General features: G+C 47.6%; 1 protein-coding gene across 2 annotated transcripts; it reads left to right on the top strand.

The window, feature by feature from the left end:
* Nucleotides 1-189: 189 nt before the first annotated feature.
* On the top strand, nucleotides 190-12,740 carry LOC137793899 (cysteine-rich venom protein-like). Of its 2 annotated transcripts, none has more exons than XM_068590325.1 (8): nucleotides 190-691; nucleotides 9,984-10,296; nucleotides 10,383-10,498; nucleotides 10,676-10,766; nucleotides 11,207-11,349; nucleotides 11,446-11,540; nucleotides 12,046-12,128; nucleotides 12,550-12,740. In XM_068590325.1, exons 2-8 carry the CDS (start codon nucleotides 10,230-10,232, stop codon nucleotides 12,675-12,677), a joined length of 723 nt encoding a protein of 240 aa, XP_068446426.1. In that variant the 5' UTR covers nucleotides 190-691; nucleotides 9,984-10,229; the 3' UTR covers nucleotides 12,678-12,740. The 2 variants fall into 2 exon arrangements, with proteins under 2 accessions (XP_068446426.1, XP_068446427.1); XM_068590326.1 differs by having other exon boundaries at nucleotides 9,972-10,296.
* Nucleotides 12,741-14,289: the final 1,549 nt, after the last annotated feature.

Below are 14,289 nucleotides of genomic sequence, written 5' to 3'. Positions count from 1 at the left end.
AATCTTTCCCACCAACAACTGAAGAAATGTCCTGTCTAAATATTGCCGCTGTCATCCCCCCTCTGTCTGTCCTCGGGGACCGTCACAGACTCCCAAGGGCTCAGTCTCCTGTCAAGGGCCATCTGGTACCGTCAGAGCTTCGTGTGTGTGTGTGTGTGTGTGTGTGTGTGTGTGTGTGAGCTGGAGAAGGAGAGCAGCCGTGGCTCAAGGTGTCAGAAGGGAGGGTGGTTTAAATTTAACTGCAGCAGGGCTGATATCTGCATGGCAGGTTGTGTCTCTCTCTCTCTCCCCTCTGCTCTCTCTTTCTAACACACACACACACACACACACAAATACACACACACACACGTCTGTCTTCACAGTCCCTAGCCACACACACACACACACACACACACACACCCACAGCAGCTCCCCCGGTCTGTCAGTACACGCTCCTCTTCTTCTCTTCCACCTCATCGGACCACCTGGATTGTACGAGAGGCCGGCTGAGGACGCGACGGAGCGGAGAGAGAGAGAGAGAGAGAGAGAGAGAGAGAGAGAGAGAGAGAGAAGAGAGAGAGAAAAGCCGGGGTGGAGGAGAGCAAACGTTCACACTGAGGATAACGCTTCATCGGAGGCGGCAGGTCGAAGGCACCGCCGGTGGCACTGCAGAGGCACAGCAGCACAGTGGGCTAAAGCTGCGCGGCGAGAGGTAAGGCTGGAGCTTTGCATCGGGAGGCAGGAGTGTGTGTGTGTGTGTGTGCGTGTGTGCGTGTGTGTGTGTGTGACCCCCCAATATTCATCTTGGAGGCAAATATGCAAAAGGTAGCATCTCTTGGAGAAATCAGTCAAAATCACGGCTGTTTAGTCTGACGTTAAATATATATTCATATATGTTTGTAATATTCAACATGCTATTCATCCCTTGTGCATTCCATTCAATTTATTTTGGGATTTTTGGTTGTTATTCCTTCTTTTTTTTGCCTTAAAATGTGCAGGTTGCCTTTATGAACAATGGCTTAAAGTACAGATGCTCTGAAATGTTGAGCGGATTTACAGAACACGGTGTAATCTGCATTTTTGCAGCTTTTCTGCAAGGTTGTTGCTAATTAGCCAGATACAGAGATTAGACACCAGAAGAGAGGCCACAGGAGGCTCTGGGGGTCACGGCGAACGCCTGCTGATCTTATTTTAATCCGACTGAATTCACTTTGCTCTAATTGGGTTGAATTCGTTCGCCGAGGAGGCGAAAGACCCCAAGAACAAAGTGTATCTTTGCTACTGTTGAGGAAAAAAAGATGCAGTTGAGCTCCAAGTAGATTTGCTGACGGGCGTGAACCTGATCGGGGGGGGGGGGCCTCGGCGGCGGTAACGGACCCCCGTGGTCGATCCGCCCACCGCATCAAAGCCGCGAATGTGAATTCACAGCGCTCCTGTGCGGCGACGCGCTCCTCGCTCCTCAGTGGACGCTGGCAGCGTTTGGCTGCAGCCCGGAGGGGAACTTCCAAAGGGCAGCGGGGCCGGACGGCTGCAGCGCGCTGAGGGGGAGTGGGTCAAGTTACCAGGCCTCATGTCTCAGTTTGGAAATGCATTCAGAGGGAGGAGGAGGAGGAGGGGGGAGATGCCCGGCTGGGAAAAACATCTTCACTGTGAGTTTCATTGTGAAACTCGGACGCGGCGGTTATTATTTTCCACTTTCTCGACGCTCTGATTGGATGTCCTGCGCTGACATCCTTAGTTTGATGATGTGTTGGGATGCGGTGGTCCGTGTGAAAAAAACGAAAGGATCAGCAAAGCGCTCACTGATGATCATTCATTCTGCTTTCACAGGTTATGAACAAATGATACTTAGAGTTGCATTCATAGTACCTTTCTCTGGATTACACATCATATATTGGGGTTTTGGGCTGTTTGTTGGACACTTCCTCTTCATTTAATAGACTACAATGAAGAAAAATGAACCAACAGGTGTTAAAGCCTCTATTCCAGACACACCACCCTCTTGTGAGTAAATATTTGGGCAGACAGAAGGACAGCCTAGCGCTCCCCAGATGCAGCTTTAAAAGGCTCGGGGGGGGTTGGCATGTGACTCGAAGTGACAGGTTAATCTGTTTAAGTGCGTATCATAGCGGGGCGGAGAGACGCGGGCCTTCTGGTGCTCGTAATCCAACAGGGAGGCGGCCGACCAACAGATTGATCAGCGGGTTTAGAGGGAACGCCGGCCGCGGGGTCACGGAGGTCGACGTGTGACGTGTCCGCGGTCATGACAACGGGCGTTCAACATGACGGGGGACGCAATTTAACCTCGAGATATCACTCAAATGGAGCGACTCTCACGGTGCGGTATTTTTACGCCGCATCGCATACTCTGAATTCCTCTGCAGGCGGAGCACCCAACTCCTTTTTGTTTGAGCGTGACTGACAGTTTGAGGGTAGTGGGGCGGAGATCGTTAAACAAGACACGCATTCGGGCGAACCTCCTGGCACCGTGAGCGGCACCAGCTGCAGGTCGGATTAGGAGCTCCGGCCCCGACGGCTTCGTGGAAGGTGTCTGATGCGCTAATGGGGATGACTTGTGTCACGATAGAGTGAGAGAGTTAACGAAACAACGCAGATCTCTTCTCGATCAACCCCCTTTTTTCTCGCCTCGCTGGAAGAGTCGCGACAACGCAGAGTATTTTTTTTGCGGGTGAACACAACTTTCCCACGGTTTATTGCTCTCGTATCACACCGTATCTTGCAGCCAGACACAGATCACGGTCACGCGGCACGCGGAGGAGACGGTTGGTGAGAAGCATCGCGGGTCGTGAGTCTCACTCCGTAGCTGCCGAAGGCCCTGCTGAAGTGTCCTTGAGCAGGACACTAGAGCTCCGTGCTGCTGTGGAACCGGGAGAATAAATAAAGGGTCACTTTACATTTTGTGATGACATGTGGTTTCGGGTCATCACAATTCCCGAGCGTCTCCCTCTGAGTTGATGGGATCAGTTGTTGAGGTGTTAAATTGTATTTTTATTTTGTACATTTAAAATGGTCTTATTTCTATTTAGCTGTCCAAAAAGATATGATTCAAAGCTGCCGGGCGTAGTTTATATGAATTTGTAGAAGAATCTAGGGCAGAAAAAGTGTCAAGGACATTCTAATGTTTACGCTTTTATGTTTGAAGATTTTAAATCTTAGTGGAAACTCCTGGAAAAACAATTTGAGACGAGTGCAGAAAAACAATACTATAACAATAATAATAATAATATCAAAGAATGGGAAAGAATGGACCTGGGTCTCCAACTAAAAGGCCCCCAAACAGTTGGATATATGAATGTTTGATCATGTTTGTATTATAACTCATTAAACTCTGAAATTACTTCGTAGTAGTACTTCTACTTCAGAGGAAAACATTGTAGTACTACATTTAGGCCTACCTGGCATTAGATTGCAGAATGACAAAAATATGTTCGGGAAACAGCGTTTGGGAATCACGTTACCGTAACGGAGAGAAATGAATGTTCCCAGAACGTTTGGTGAGAAGCATCGAGGGTCGTGTAGCAAGCTAGCGCTGCTGCTAGCGCTGCTGCTAGCGCTGCTGCTAGCACTCCGCTGCGCTAGCTGGCGAGACACCTAACGAAGGAAGGTAGTATCGGCTTGTAACCCAACTTTTACGGTCTATATATATATATATATATATATATATATATATATATATATATATATATATATATATATATATCTGGACCTCTCCAGAGAACGTTCAAAGTACATGACGCAGCAACTTCTCATAATCACGGTAACAATACACTTCCCAAGCAGCGATAGAGGCCCATTGTGTGAATCCCTGATGTCTAAAAAACGTGTTGGACGCATTTCCTTTTTCCATAAAACATCTCCAAGCCGTTTTCTCTCTGGCGGGGTCAGCAAGTGCGAGAGCAGCGTTGACCGGGCGACATATGGTGTTTGGCTGCAGAAACACTGACTCGTTTCAGGCCCGGGGATCCTGTTTCTCTCACAGAATACCAGCCGCTCGCAGCTCTGGGAAAAGAGCACTATATATACCCGGAGAGAAGCGCGCCGTGTCGTCCCACGGGGGTCTCGCAGAGTGACGTGAAGACAAAAATGAGTCCACTGAGATCAGCTTGTGCGGCTTTGACCAGCTGGAAAGTGCTTTCGCAGAACCCGTTCCCGGGAGAGCGACTGAACACGATCATCAGGGACATTAGAGTGTAAACAGGGGGGAAGCTACTACTTCCTGACTATCAGTGTCAGCTCAAATTATTTAATAAAACACCCAGTGGATGTGTCAGTCCATTATCTTTATGTCACATTTCGTAGCTGACACCCTACTCCAGCAGAGCCTCTTCCCCTGATGCATTACAGACTCAGCTGGACTGCAGGGGCATTCATAATTCACGTGCACATCTTCAAGCCGTCTGTGGGAGTGTAAAAGTGAGTAATGCTCGTGCTGCATGGGGCGTTGGGGATGCTCTGCATTGAAAACTATCAGGAGGCCATGTTAGCTGGAGGCTAAAATGTAACGTGTGGAAATGCAATATTGTGACATTCGAAAGGAGAGAAGCGGCAAACTCTTTGAACCGGCTTTGAAGCTGACGTGCGTCTTTTCACAGCTCGAATCAATTTCTGTGTCATTTCTAAGTCGTACTGTTTGTCCATTTAGGGAGAAGAAGTTCTTCTGAGATGACATTTTAAACAGATGTACGATAATCCCACATGCTGGGACAAGAATACGGAAACAGGAAGAGAGCCAGCGGAGAGTATCAGGAGCAGGACTTTGACCGTTCTGCATCGCAGATACAAAGGAGATGGTCGAATAATCAACAATCATCGATTCCATATTTCTCGCTTTTCACTTCTTGAAGAAGAAAATGTACGCCGGGTCTGTTACTCTCCGGATGCTATTAATGTCAGTCATCTTACATTGCTCGGATTTTACCTTTACTTTATATAGTGCCCATGTTCTTTGTTAAATATACCCCATGGATTCCTCAGCGGGCGGTTCGACGGGGCCAGAGCTTTCCATGATGCAGCAGAAATGGTCGGGGATCATGTGCACGATGAAGTCCTCAGCCTCTGTTGACTGGTCTGCGTGTCAGACAGATTAGGATCCATCACAGTGGAGTTAGGGTCCACTTTAAACGGACTCTCTGAGAAAATACCACTCACCATGATGATAGATACGAATATTCACTTTTTTGGTCAATAAGTCACAGTTAATGTGCCGGTATGGGGTCAGAAGTCAAATCCGGAAGCGAAACAGCCGATTACCGTTAGCATAGCTTAGCATAAAGAGTGGAAACAGATGGAAACAGCTAGCCTGGCTCTGTCCGGCGGTAACAAAATACGCTCAGCGGCATCTCCAGAGCTCAGTAATCAACACGTTGTTTACTGGCGGTTATGCACCAGACTAATTCCTGGAAGGGAGCCGTAACTTCTTGAAATTGTCAGAGACTCTGTAGTATTTTACACCTTGTTTTTTAATGGATTACTTTAATGAGAGGGCTAACTCTCCAAGAAAGAACATCGTCTAGACTGTTCCTTTAAACAAGGGCAGAAGTATCACCTTCCTAGCACACTAGATGAAGTTACTAACGACGTGAAACACCACAAGTTCAAACTAAACTTGCACCTGAGCACAGCTCGCCTCGTGGCCGCGCATTGCGTCAACGGACTCCTTCCAGAGCTCTGAAGCACGCCAACGTCAACGAACATCTCGCCGCTATTTCAGCTTTGCGTTCCCCTCCAGGGCCTCGGATATCGGCCGTGAGATTCTTGGCATGTGTCACATGATTGGATAAAGCGACACAGGTGGCAGCTTGATGCTAAATATGCACCGGAGGGAGGAAAAAATACATAAACAAGGAAGCCCTGCTGGGAACACTCCTCTTTTGAGCCCGAGCCCTTCATTGTTACTCGCCTCTGTGTTTGCTGTTGCTACAGAAACGGACCCGGCGGAGATGAGCCGGGCTTAGCGCGGCGCTGTGACTTTGCGTCGCATTCGCGTTCGCTAAATGACAGAGTCAATTATCAGGCTATTTTCTGCTGACCCGCTAACATTTCCCCCGCTCCCTGTTATTCAAGAGACACGGCGAGAGCAAGAGGAACAGACGAGGGAAGGACAGGAGTGTCGCAGTGGGGGGAAACGTCGACATTGCCGGCGACTGTTACTTCACTCACTTTAGCCCGCACTGCTGAACACAATTGGGGGAAAATGTTCTGAATGGGTGTGATTTGATGAGCGTGTTTGGCAGCAGCGCTGCAGGGAGGAGCTCGACAGCGCATGGTGTCGGTGAGGATGAAGGAGGGGTTACACCCATCTGCCAGGATGACTCATAAGCAGTGCAGGGGGCCAAAGACACAATAAGTGCTCCAGAGTTCGGTCTCCACGTTGTGCAGGATGAGCATCCCCTTCTTCTTTCCAGCATCTTTCTGCAGAGCTTTCGACGCACAACAGACGTCTACTGCCGTCTCATGTGCAAAACCGATCCCGAATTCAGTCTGAGAGCTCGTGGCTTGAAGGAAAAAGTTCTCCCCCCCGATGAGTCACAGCGTGACAATGCACCGATCCTCGGCCAAAAGAGCAGAGTCGCAGCACAGCGAGTACACGACTGAGGTACAGCGATTATTCTGAGAGAGAAAACATGAATCCGCTCGCTGAGAAATGTCGTTTTGCTGCGTGGACGCGGCACAGTAGCTGAATATTAAAAAGGCCCGAGAACAAGCCAGAGAAGTGCTTCATCATCCTGTGTTTTCTTCACGTTGGGGCTCTGTTGCGGTATAATGTGACGCACTGAGTGTTGCCATTGTTCTTTTTTGAGGCTTTGACTTCCTATTCCTCTTTGTTTTGGTACCATCGGAGTCTTCAAAAGTGTTCATGTGACCATCACTAATGGGCTTAATATTATATATATTATTACAAGTATAAGTATTATTCATCGTCCTTCTGAATGCTCATCGGACGATGCTTTATACTCAAAACGAGCCAAACCAGAATCACTTACGCCATCTTTTCTTTGACTGATCTTCACGAGCGATCCATCACGAGCCTCGGCGTCAGTCGTCACGCCTCGGGCGGAGCTGATGAAGCCTGAGCCTCTGAATGTGATATCAAAGACACGGATCCATCGCAGGCGATATTTAAACCACCTCACTTCCCCTCAAAGATACTCCTACGCTGCTAAATAGTGAGATCCTGATCCCCCCCCCCCCCCCCCCCCCGTGACAGCGAGCCAACAGGAAGCGCCAGTAGACACAAATCACATCCAGCTTGTTGTGCTGTTGATGAGCATTATACTTAAGACTATGGCATGCTGTCATAAAGGCATATGGAGACATCCGACTGAAGCATGACTCTGCACATCTTAGTGAGGAGGTTGCTGGGCAACTGAGCTGGTGGCAAACCTGCAGGGGCAAAAAGATGGAAGGAAGCAAAGCCCACATTTAATTATAATTCTTTTATTGTTCTTTGACAAGTTGATTTGGAGCGTTGCTCCCGAGATGAAGTAAGCCTAAGGTACCTATAGCGGTGCTCTCCCACAATGCACTTCACAAAGAGGAGCTGCTCCCAGGAGCAAACCACAACACATGTGATTTCTCAACAAGCGGCTGAGCATCCAGCACACATCTGGAACGCACAGCTGCGAGATCCACTGATGCTAATGACGACGCCGGCGTGTTCGCGTCTGGCGGCGGCGAGGAGGCTCACCGCTGACTCGGGCTTTCTCTGAACGCTGCGCTCACTCCCTGCCGTTAAAGCGACAGCGCCGAGTTCCCCCGTTTAGGTTCATTCAAACATTTCATTTCAATCTGCGGCTCACTGTACAAGCCGACTGTCCTGAGTGATGGAGGCTGAGCTCCTTCATCACTTTATATCAGCTGGCAGCTGAAGGACGAACGCAGACAGAGCGGTTCCCCGACGTCTCCGCTCTCGCCTTCTCCTCGCTTCTACTGCGCAGGGGGTTGGATGACCCCTAATTTTAGCACGGGGGTGTAAGGAGGGGGGGGTGGGGCTACTGGACAGATTGGCTTACAGGCTAAAAGCAGGGGACGCAGCAGTAGTTAGTTTGGGGGGATAATACGAAATATCACAACATTTATGTTTTATTTGTGACCATATCTCATGTCCCCTGAAGACAGATTGTTTTCATTCAAGCTCAGGCAGCTGTTCTGACTGGATTGTGTCACTCGAATCCCATTTCGTGTCCATTCAGTGGCTCTGGAGGTTTTTCTGTCAGAGCCACACACATGTCAGCCTGCCGGTGGAAAAAGCCAGAGGTTCAACAAAGTAAAAGACAATAAAAGAGACATTTCACCAACATCTCCATCTGTAGAGATCGTTATGTGTGGCACCGGCCAAGGAAGCGCACATGCATAAAACATACATGACACGATGACAATGTATCCTCACCACTGAGCGACACCTGTATCAGACAGAAGATCGACCAGCACTCAGATGCCGATGCTGCAGGATACTGCATTCTCTCGTTCTCGTAATTTAGTTTCACAATCACAGGTAAAGTAACAGGCGTTGCAGCTGCAAAGGCAATGAGTTGAACAACCAACTTTCAGGTCGGCAAAAGAACAACTGCCCCACAAACGGGAGTGGGGTGCTTCTCTCTGATGTCAATACACTGATACACAGGTGTGTGTGTGTGTGTGTGTGTGTGTGTGTGTGTGTGTGTGTGTGTTGAAGAGTGCAGGCGTGTGACTGAGGTTCCCTTGAGAACCAGATATTATAGAGACAAAAACATCTGCAGCTGCACATTGGTTGCTGACCTCGCTAACCTAACCTGAACTTCATGAGACATGAATATGAAAAGCATCTCCAGAAATCTTAGATTTATATTTTCACTGCCTCCTGTACCAGCCTGTGGGGGCATTGCTGTGATCTGGGGTTGCTGCAGTTGCAGTCTAGCAGTTCAGGTTCAGCAACGACCGGGTTATTTCATCTATGGTTTTATAGATGGAATACGGGCATATTGCAAGATGACAATGCTGGATTCAACTGGCTCAAATTGTGAACGAGTGGTTCAGGGAGCATGAGACATCATGTTCACACATGGAGTCCAGACCTGAACCCCATTGAGACTCTCTGGATGTGCTGGAGAAGCTTTGCACAGCGGTCAGACTCTACTATCATCTATACAAGATCTTGGTGAGAAATTAATGCAACGCTGGATGGAAATAAATCTTGTGACATTGCAGAAGCTTACTGAAACAATGCCACAGCGACTTATTTTCTTGATACAAGGCTTTTTTACTGTCTTGAAATTCCTTTTTTTGCAGTGTAACCAAGGAAATATGCATCGTTGTTGAGTGCAAAACCTCAAGAAGGCCAATTCAATAACTATAAAAGTGCTGCCCTCTGCTGGCTGAACAGAGCTAAGTGTCCTGCAGGCTGTGTCACAGACTTAAAACTGAATTCTCATTTCCAGAATTTCTAATAGACACCGGATGATGAAAGAAAATCACCTTTATCCACTGAATGAACGGCAGAAACAGAACAGAAAGACACTCATACAGATATGGATATAACACACAAACTGTTTTCACGATGTGAGTCTGTGTGGGAATAAGAAGCACAGAGGAGGTTTGAGTCCTTAGTCAGGACTCTCTATCACTACAGACAGAAAGATAGCATCACAAGCATGAAAGATGCAGTCGAGAAGCTTTACAGGTGTGTCGTTCAGACCAAAATAAAGATGGGTGCCATCCGAGCGAGAGTGCACGAAGTGAGGCAGGAGCCACTTTACGCCATCGGCTTGATTGACAGCGTTTGGTGTGATCCCATCACAAAATGTACTCGATGTACAACTACTGCCTGCGTGTCAACGCTCCGGCGTTAGCTTTACCTTTAATTATCACGGTTTAGTTTCAGATACCGTGACCCTCGCCTCATGACCTTGCCGCATGAGGGGAACATGCTTCGTTATCGCAGTTATCGTGAACACGTGTGCTACGTAAACACAGGCTTTCCATAACTCACCAAGGTCACCTCACAGGTGGCATGTGGCCCTCCGGTCTATATGGTCGACTGTCACGTGTCGGCACCTTGCCGCGTATATAAGCGGCACCTGTGGCTCTCGGAGGTTACCGGTCCTGGACTCAACCATGGCGACCTACACTTTGAGCTTCCTGTGCGCCCTGTGCGTCTTCGCTGCCTCGGCGTTCGCCGCCAAGCTGGTAAGAAAAATACATTTTTCAACTCGAATAGGAAGTTGTCGTGACTGTTACAGGTTTTGCTGCTAATGTGCAATAAACTAACCTTTTATTTCTCTCTCTCTCCCCGTCTCTGGAAACCACACCTGAAGGGAGGTGAGTCTTTGCAATTCTCAGGATTATTTTAAATTAATATTATAATCAGACACATTCAGACTTCACATCATTTTTCTTGTATTTAGGACCCCCAGAAGAGTCAATGTTGTCCACACCCCAAACTAACCCGACTGACATCGTGAACAAGCATAATGCCCTGAGGAGAGGCGTTCGGCCGACTGCTAGCAACATGCTGGAGATGGTAACGTCCAATTTCAAAAGCATCTACTGACGTAGATTCTCATTTGATGGAGTGCTCGGCTTGATGCAACGCGCTCCCTCATGCAGCATGCGAGCGAAAGATCAAATGATTATCCAGTAAAAGCAAACCCAGTACTGGCCCGCTGTACATGTGCAGTAACAGCTGATCTGCCCACAGAGCTGGAGCACCGAGGCGCAGGCCAACGCTCAGAGATGGGCCAACACCTGCTCCATGAAGCACAGCCCCGACAGCTCCAGGGTGATCAGCAGTAAGTTCATGGCTTTGCTTGTTGTTGTTTTTTAAACTAGACTTCAGAAAAAAGTCAGCCACACTGTCCGTCACACACACACACACAGACACACACACACAGAGAAGCAGCTCAAGACCCAGAGAGTCAACAATCTGGTCAAACTAGAGGTTGACAAAAAGAGAAACCAGTGTCTGATATTATAGATTCACGAAATGTGAAAGCCACATGGTTGGCTCTCAACCGAATGATGTCATCGTTAACCCCGTCTAACAAAGAACTACAGTCACGCTGAGTGCAGGCAGCAGTAGATAGGAGAGGGATATGAAGCATGCTTTACAAAGAGACAAAGTGGAGACAATGTGTGATCATGTGTGAGTGCACATGCATAACAGTCTTCATCTCCCTCTCTCTCTCTCTCTCTCTCTCTCTCTCTCTCTCTCTCTCCTCGCTATCTGCAGCCAGCGGCTGTGGAGAGAACCTGTACATGTCCAGCTATCCGAACACGTGGAGCAACGCGGTGCAGGCCTGGTACGACGAGGTGAAGGACTGGCGCTACGGAGTGGGCTCCACCAACGGAGGCGTCGTGGGACACTACACACAGGTGCGGCACCTGTTCCTCATGACGCATTGATATGGGCCAACACAGATCTTCAAACCCAGTGTTACGCAGTGATGTCATCTCCCGTCCTCCGCTCAGGTCGTCTGGTACCGGTCCAACAAGGTCGGCTGTGCTGTGGCTTACTGTCCCAACTCTCAATACAAGTACTTCTACGTCTGCCAGTACTGCCCGCCGTGAGTACAACGCATCTGTTCGAAAAGTCGAGCATGTTCTCGGACACTCACTGAATCTTCACGCGGATATTTCTTCGTCAGTTGAGTGAAATGGATCAAGATCAAGAAATAAAAACAGCAAAATGTGTCGAGGAAATTATTACGATCAAACACCCTGAGTACAATTAAAGCACTAAAAGGTCTGCAGTGAAATGTTATTTTACAATCGTAGTTTTTGTACCCGATGCCCTCTGTTGAGTGCCTTTCTAACCTAAAATAATAATAACATCATTAGAGGATGCAATAAAACGGCTCCGTGATGCTCTGCAGTAATGAGAGCGTAAAAGTGCAATCTGCATCCAATTTGTTCTTCTACACATCACCGAGTCCTCATTAAATAGTTATTCAGGGGGCTTTTCAGCCTGTGACATGTCTGAGCTGATATATATGTATATATACAGTATATATATATGTGTGTATGCATTGCAGTTTTGTTTATTATTTCAAGCTTTGGCCTATTTTACAGAGGAAACCTCCAGTACGCTCGCCCCTACAAATCAGGACCGACCTGCGGTGACTGCCCCAACGCCTGCGACAGCAAACTGTGCAGTAAGTGGCAAACACATCATCTTCTCTTCTACTTCAGGATGAGGTTTGGTGACAGTATACGCCATTTACTTCGACGTTTTTATGCTGACCATTCAGGTGTTCACTGTGCTGACACGGCGGCTAAGTAGTTAGCTCGGTTAGCTATCGGGTGCATTGCTCACCTCAGTGTATAGACAAATAAGGAGTAAGGCAGTAAGTAATAAGTAAGTAAGTAAAGTAAGTAATAAGTAAGTAATAAGACAGTAAGGAGATCAACCAGCATTCTGACATTTGACTTTTTCCTGGATATGTAATGAACAACAAAGGGAAACGTTCTTTGTCCTTGACATAATTTCGGCCTCCAGAAGTTGTCGGACTCTGAATAGTGAGCTCTGTTGTTTTGCTTGATGTTCATGCGTCTATGTGTCTCCGTCTCTTGCAGCCAACCCCTGTGCATACACTGACCAGTACAGTAACTGTGCTGAGCTGAAGCAGCAGTGGGGCTGCACCAACAGCCAAGTGGCCTCTTGGTGTCCCGCCTCCTGCAAGTGCACGTCTCAGATTAATTAAATGCCACATGTGGCTCTGATTCACCAGTCAATTTCAATAAAATACATGAATGTAAGAAGATTGTGTCCCTCCGCTGATTTCTGAACATGTCAAACAGCCTAAAGTATTAAACCAGCGATGTTTGAACTCATAAAGAGGAAGGAGAACACATCTGACTCTTTATGTCACTCATGTATGGACTTAAGAGAACACTTTGCCTCTGAGAGCCACAGGTGCTCCATGCAGCACGAGCCCCCAAGCACAGATTAGCGTGTTCTCCCAGGGTGCACCTCCAGCACAGTTTGCTTTGTCGCCACACATTTGGTCAACAGACAGCACTCTGACTCACGTGAACGTTAACAACATCTCACTGCTATTTGTTTCCCCCCCAGGGCCTCGGCTTTGGAACACTAATCAGGAAAGTGATGTGTCCTTATATTTAAAAAACATCCTTGCATCGTCAAGAAGCTTTGCAGTCGTGTAGTTTAAATACAAATTAAGGCTGAGTTTGACGATGGGTGTCATCCCAGCAAGGGTGCTAAAAGGGGGTGAGAAGTGAGGGAGGGGCCCCTTCACACCATCGGTTCGATTGACAGCGTTTGGTGTGATCCCATCACAATATGGACTCTATGTAAATCGTATCAATGCTCCCAATGTTAGCTGAACCTTTTAATTTAACCTCATTACCTTGCCGCATAAGGGGAACATGCTTCGTTACCGTCGACTCCATAACTTAAACCTCTGAGAGCCACATGTGCTCCATGCAGCCGAGCATTACTCACTTTTACACTCGGCTAAAGATATGTGTGATGGATGTGAATTATGAATGCATCTGGGGAAGAGGCTCCGCTGAAGTAGGATGTCAGCAAAGATAATGGAATGACCGTCCACTACTCCAAAACTTCGACCTTTGTGTCCAGTCAACTCCATAACGTTCAACCCTGCTTCACAAAGACAGGATGTTGGAAATGGAAGCAGGTGTTTTAGAGCTTTTTGGCAAGTTCAGGACATCCAACCATTTTATTTTTGGGGTAACGTATCACGTAACCTCTTGACATGTCAAAAGGATTACCGACGGATGCATCCGGTCATTTTTCAAAATAAAACATACAATATTTTTTTTCCATTCATTCTTTCTGTTGCTATAACTTGGAAATACTTTCAATAATCTGTTAAACCTGCTGACAAACTACAAACGTTACGTTGTTGCTGCTGAAAACTGCTGGAAAGCAATAAAGCCGACATATTTGATCTGCTTGTGAGGGCGGCTGTAGCTCATGGGGAGAGTGGTCGTTCTGACACCTCAAGGTTGCCGTTTCGATCTCCGTTGTCGCCGTAGTTCACATGTCAAAGTGTCTTTGAGTCAGACACTGAACCGGCAGTTGCACCCCGGGCGCTTCACGGCAGCCCACTGCTCTTTCTTTACCATGGATGTGTCAAATGCGGAGACCAACATCCCCAGAGGGATCAATAAAGGATCTCGTCTTTCTTCCTGAAGCCTCGATGCGTCCTTGTTGTTTGACTTATTTGCAAAAGCGTTGATGAACTGGATGAGTCATGTTTACTCATTATCATATGTTGACAAACTATTTTGCCACAATACTATAAAACAGTCGCGAGTCAAGCCGTAGCA

Source organism: Clinocottus analis, unplaced genomic scaffold, assembly GCF_023055335.1.
Source record: "Clinocottus analis isolate CAN_PGR_092001 unplaced genomic scaffold, fCliAna1.0.p SCAF_24, whole genome shotgun sequence".
Lineage (NCBI taxonomy): Eukaryota > Metazoa > Chordata > Actinopteri > Perciformes > Cottidae > Clinocottus > Clinocottus analis.
The sequence above is the reverse complement of the archived record's forward strand: the minus strand, read 5'-3'. Positions and strand labels throughout refer to the sequence as shown.